At 39.7% G+C, this 5,441-nt stretch overlaps 1 protein-coding gene across 2 annotated transcripts in view; it reads left to right on the forward strand.

Moving 5' to 3' along the window:
* The window catches only part of Epb41l5 (erythrocyte membrane protein band 4.1 like 5), a 113,061-nt gene that overhangs the window by 29,170 nt on the left and 78,450 nt on the right, over positions 1 to 5,441 (forward strand). For both annotated transcript variants that reach the window (XM_013346693.2, XM_026779806.1), the window contains exons 8-11: positions 1,509 to 1,629; positions 1,763 to 1,850; positions 2,739 to 2,827; positions 3,676 to 3,745. In XM_013346693.2, the coding sequence (XP_013202147.1) occupies positions 1,509 to 1,629; positions 1,763 to 1,850; positions 2,739 to 2,827; positions 3,676 to 3,745 (368 nt within the window). The remainder of the gene's footprint in view (positions 1 to 1,508; positions 1,630 to 1,762; positions 1,851 to 2,738; positions 2,828 to 3,675; positions 3,746 to 5,441) is intronic.

Genomic DNA, 5,441 nt, shown 5'->3' on the forward strand with positions numbered 1-5,441 from the left:
TAAAAAAAAAAAGAATTACAAGGTCAAAGATGTTTTTTTCTCTGTGGAAATACAGAAATATATTTCCAAAAGCTAAGCATTAGTATATGAATAAATTAGGAGAAAGGTATAATTAAAAATACACCACCAATAATTGTGATCTATGTTGTCTTCTCTATTATCATGACAGAATATCATTACCAAGGCAACTTATAAAGGAAGCATTTAATTTGGCACTCAGAGTTACAGAAGGCTAGAGTCCTTGACTGTCATGGCAGGGAGCATGGGAACAGGCAGGCAGACATGGCGCTGGAGCAGTGGCTGTGAGCCTGCATCTGATCCACAAGTATGACGCAGAGAGGGTGACTGGAAATGGCATGGGAATTTTAGACCTCAAAGCCCAACCCCACTGACACACCTCCGAAAAGGCCACCACCTAATCCTTCCCCCAAACTTCAACTCACTTGAACCAAGCATTTAGCTGTAAGTGTATGGGAGCCATTCTCAGTGAAACCACAACGTTTGTGTGTAGCTCAAATCCTAGATGGAAACTGGATTCTTGGGGGGAGTGGTCTAATCTTTATGAATGGCTGGCTGGTAGCTTAAGAAACAATTTTACTAATCCTCTTATTCTTCGTTTACAAAATGTGCTTTTGCCAGGCGGTGATGGTGCACACCTTTAATCCCAGCACTCAGGAGGCAGAGGCAGGCAGATCTCTGTGAGTTCGAGACCAGCCTGGTCTACAAGAGCTAGTTCCAGGACAGGCTCCAAAACCACAGAGAAACCCTGTCTCGAAAAACAAAAACAAAATGTGTGGGGTTTTTTTTTTTTTTTTTTTTTTTTTTTTTTTTTTTTTTTTTTTAGAGTTCACAGACTTTACTGGTTCAACAATAAAGCACTAAAGGAAAGACGTAAGCTGTCACTCCGGGGCGTCATCCACAGACGTGAAAGACATCCTTCGAAAAGCCAAAATGTGTTTTTTAAAAAGGATTTTCATACAGGTTTTTTCTATGTAGCTCTGGCTGTCCTGGAACTTGCTGTGTAGACCAGGCTAGCCTTGAACTCACAGAGATCCATCTGCCTCTGTCTCCAGTTGTTGCGCCTGCACTATGGGATGGTACGTTAGCAGGAGCTATGCTGGAGATTTAAAAACATACACACAGAGACACAGGGACACGCACGGGTCATCATTGGAACAAGAATGCCAACTTTATTGTGCTCCAGGGAAGTTTATATTGTGATCCTTAACTGATAGCCACACCCCAGCTCTTGGGATTTCCAGTGTAAAACCCATCAGAATTCACTCCCCTGCCATCAGGAACTCATGAGGGTCTAGGGCTCAGAGCAGCTGCAAACACAGGAAAACAAGTTGTTTTGCTCAGTTCACTCCAGCAGGCAAAGAAAGTCAAGGGGCCAGGGGTCTGCATCCCCATCATGCAGTGCTGGGATTAAAGGTGTGTTCCACCACTAGGATTTTCCCAGTATTTAGAATATTAACACAGCATAACTTTGTTAACTATATTTGTAGCTGAGCTTGGCGACTATGATCTTGCTGAACATAGTCCTGAACTTGTCTCCGAGTTCAGATTTGTGCCCATTCAGACCGAAGAGATGGAGCTGGCTATTTTTGAGAAATGGAAGGAATACAGGTAACTCATAATTTGATCATACTTTTTAAACATCACCACTGTCATTATTTTGTATTTACTTTCTTTTGTTTCTGTTTTTCACTAAAATCACTTTATGCCTATTGTGTTATAATTACTATATTTTAAATTTCAGAGGTCAGACACCAGCACAAGCTGAAACCAATTATCTGAATAAAGCCAAATGGCTAGAAATGTATGGAGTTGATATGCACGTGGTCAAGGTAAACTCTATTTTTCTTCCTGGAGCTGGAAGGATGGCTCCAGTTATGAGCGTGTGGTGTTCCTGTAGAGGTTCTGCTCTGGGTCCCAGCACCGTGTGGAGCAACACACAAATACCTGAGACTCCAGCTCCACAGGATCTGATGCCCCCTGCTTGACCCTGTGTGTCCATATACATGATTTTAAAATAATAAAAGTAAATCCTTTTTTAAACATTAATTCCTTTGCAGTTTTAAATATAACTGAATTTTCTAGTGTGAGGGAAGGCATGAGTTTGTATAAAACACCTCTGAGAATTTTTTGATAAGTGGTAGGTAGGGAAAATATGGCTGAAATTAGATATTAAAAGACTAGAATCAGCTGAGAGTGGTGGTGCACAACTTTGATCTCAGCACTGGGAGGCAGAGGCAGGGGGATCTCTGTGAGTCTGAGGCCAGCCTGGTCTACAGAGTGAGTTCCAGGACAGCCAGGAATATGTAGAAAGACCCTGTCTCCAAACACCAAAACAAAAGACTAAAATCTATAGAAAGATACATTATAAAAGAAGAGAAAACTAAAATTCTAGAAATGTATATGGATGCTTGTAAGATGTTGATTTTTAAGTTGAGAAAAACTTTACTAGCTTTTAAGATCATCATTATTATTTGATGCTGTTTTATATCACTTAAGCTCACTATTGAGTAGACTTTGCTAAAATAAAATAGTTCAGTAAGCAAGGTTGATACTTTGTAGCTTGAAGAGGATTATTTTATTGTTTACTGAAAACATCTTGAATATAAATATTAGCCTGTATATAATCTTTAATGAGAAAAATCACCAGTTGTGTGAAAACTTGAAACCTGTTTCTTGTGCACAAACAGAATACATTTTATATTCTCTCCTTAAATTAGGCTAGAGATGGGAATGACTATAGCTTGGGACTAACTCCAACAGGAGTCCTTGTTTTTGAAGGAGAAACCAAAATCGGCTTGTTTTTCTGGTAAGCAGTGTGGATATCAGAAGTCCTCTTGTTTTTAATGGGTCAGAACACTTGTATCGTTAATAAAAACTGTGACAATGGAATCCTCAGCAGTTTGCAGTGAAGTTGTGTTTGCTGTTCTGCTTACTTGTCTGCAGTCTCCCCAGAGCAGATCTCAGTTCTCCAGCTCTGTGCCCCAGTAGTGTCGGGGGGTCAGTGTGTGTCCTTATGAAGCGTTCTTCTCCCCACGGTGGTTCTCCCCACGGTGGCTCTCCCCACGGTGGCTCTCACTGCTAGTGTTCTCCCCATTCCTGCTGTCAGGCTGGACTCCTGCTTCCTGGCCTGTTTCTGTACTCTGAGATGGCGCGCAGATTTCACGGCCCTAGAGCACTGAACTGGGAAAGTGTCTGCGTTGTTGCATTTTTGTCACAACTAATGCAGCATTTGGCATGTGATACAGACACAGCTAAAGGTGGCCCGTGTTGCTGCTTTTGTAACATGCCAAGGCTGTTGGCTTGAAGCCTTCTTACCCATATCAAATTTAAATCCAGGTTACTGGTAAAATACAGTAGAAGACCCTAAACATGTATTTTCTTAAGTTTTTACTTAGGGTTACAGAATTCATTGTGTCACATTAGGGGTGTACAAAATACATATATTTCTTATTTCCTTCATATTTTTAATGTTATATGGGCAACGTCAGTTTATTAGTTGGTTGCTTTTGAAGTATGTGTTTGCCTCCCTTTAAAGACTTTGATGGGCAGTGCTGGCTGCCTTAACCTTCTTATTAGTGTTCGGACATAAGGAGACATGTCTGATATAGAAAAGGATTGTCCCCTAATCTGGCTATTGCTCTTATATTATTACAGGCCCAAGATAACCAGATTGGATTTTAAGAAGAATAAATTAACTCTGGTGGTTGTGGAAGATGACGATCAGGTAGGAACTGTGCTGTGTTACTTACTTAACAGCATTTGTACGGTAACAAATGGGGATGGACCTCAGAACAGTAACTTAGCATTGCTTATGCTTTGAACTAAATTTCTTATTCAGGTCAGACCATCCTAAAAATGTACCTTTGTGCCATTACTCTTAAAGATTATATAAAAGCTTATCATTTATTATTTCTTTGTTGGTAATGTATCTAAGTGTGCAAAGGTTACATTAGGTGACTCTCTTCCTTATTTCTTAATAAAAGAGCTAAAAGAACAAGCCAGCTGCCTTTTGTTGGAACACTTTGGAGGCAGGGACAGGTGGTTCTCTAAGTTCAAAACCACCCTGGTCTATATAGTACTGGCAGTGAAGCCTTGTCTCAAAGACACAAATAAAGTAAAAAATCCACCTGGTGGTATTTTTTACAATAAATTGTGATTTGATATTTTTTGTTAATTTTATTTTTTATTTAATTTCAATGTCCCATTTTAAATGATTTTTATGTATTTCTCTTAGCTTTTTTTATCATATTTGGGCATATTTTCATGTTCCCATTCCCCTTATAATTGACTTTTTGGTTGTGCTTACATAAAATGTGATAAGCAGCAGGCAGCAGTCAAGTTCTATCATCTTTTCTGGAGTTTTGCAGGTATTTTATAAGCTCTTCCTGTTTTAAGTTTGACTTCTTTTAGTTGTTGGAGGACAGGTAAGTAGTGTGCTGCCTTGTGATAGCAACCTCCTTCCACTCCTAGTTCTTGAGGGTATGGAGACCTGATTGAATATAGTGGCTAGCCAGAAGAGTGGACTGTAGCTTAAGGCGAGGCCCTTAGGTGGCTGCACTGTTTTTGTTTCAGTTTTTTAATATGAGCATTAGATAGGTCACTTTTATAAAACCATCTCTGAGTTTCTGGTGTTAGATAAATGAATGATACGTTACCAGAAAATGGGTTTATGGGAAGACAGTTAGAGCATAACTGTCTCTGTTTGCAGACTGGCCAAGATCATATATTCCCACATTCCCACTAATCACTACACTAGTAAAATAACTTCTCCATGGGACAATCAACTGCATGTGAATTCCCCTGAGAATATGTTTCTTATTCATTCTGGGAAGTAAAAAGCAACATACTATATCCTCCCACCCCCCTTTTTCATTTGTTTTGACAGTATTTCATTTAAACTACTGTGTCTGTTGTGTGCGGTGGCTTTTAATTTTGGAAGATTTTGATTTTTTCTCCCTTGTTTATGTTTCCTGAGATGTATTTTATAAAACAAAAGTCCAGAAGATACAAAGGTTCCGAGTTCTAGTTTGTTTTGTTTTCAATGATATTTTAGATTTCTATTTTGCTTAGTTCCTAGGAATTTACCTACCTTTGTATCTTGCTGAAGTTTGATGATTTTCAAACTTTCTGACCAAAAATCCTACATTTTGGGCCAGTGAGATGGCTCAGTGGTTAAAGGCCTTGTTTGCAGACCTAATGACCTGAGTTTGATCTTTGGGACCCTTTTGATGGAAGGCAAAACTAACTCTAGTTATCCTCTGACCTCCATGTGTGTGCCATGGCACACAGGCTGATACACACACACACACACAAGTTCAAGTTATCCTCTGACCTCTGTGTGTGTACCATGGCACACAGGCTGGCACACACACACAAGTTCAAGTTATGCTCTGACCTCTGTGTGTGTACCATGGCACACA

Source organism: Microtus ochrogaster, chromosome 6 (assembly GCF_000317375.1).
Source record: "Microtus ochrogaster isolate Prairie Vole_2 chromosome 6, MicOch1.0, whole genome shotgun sequence".
NCBI lineage: Eukaryota > Metazoa > Chordata > Mammalia > Rodentia > Cricetidae > Microtus > Microtus ochrogaster.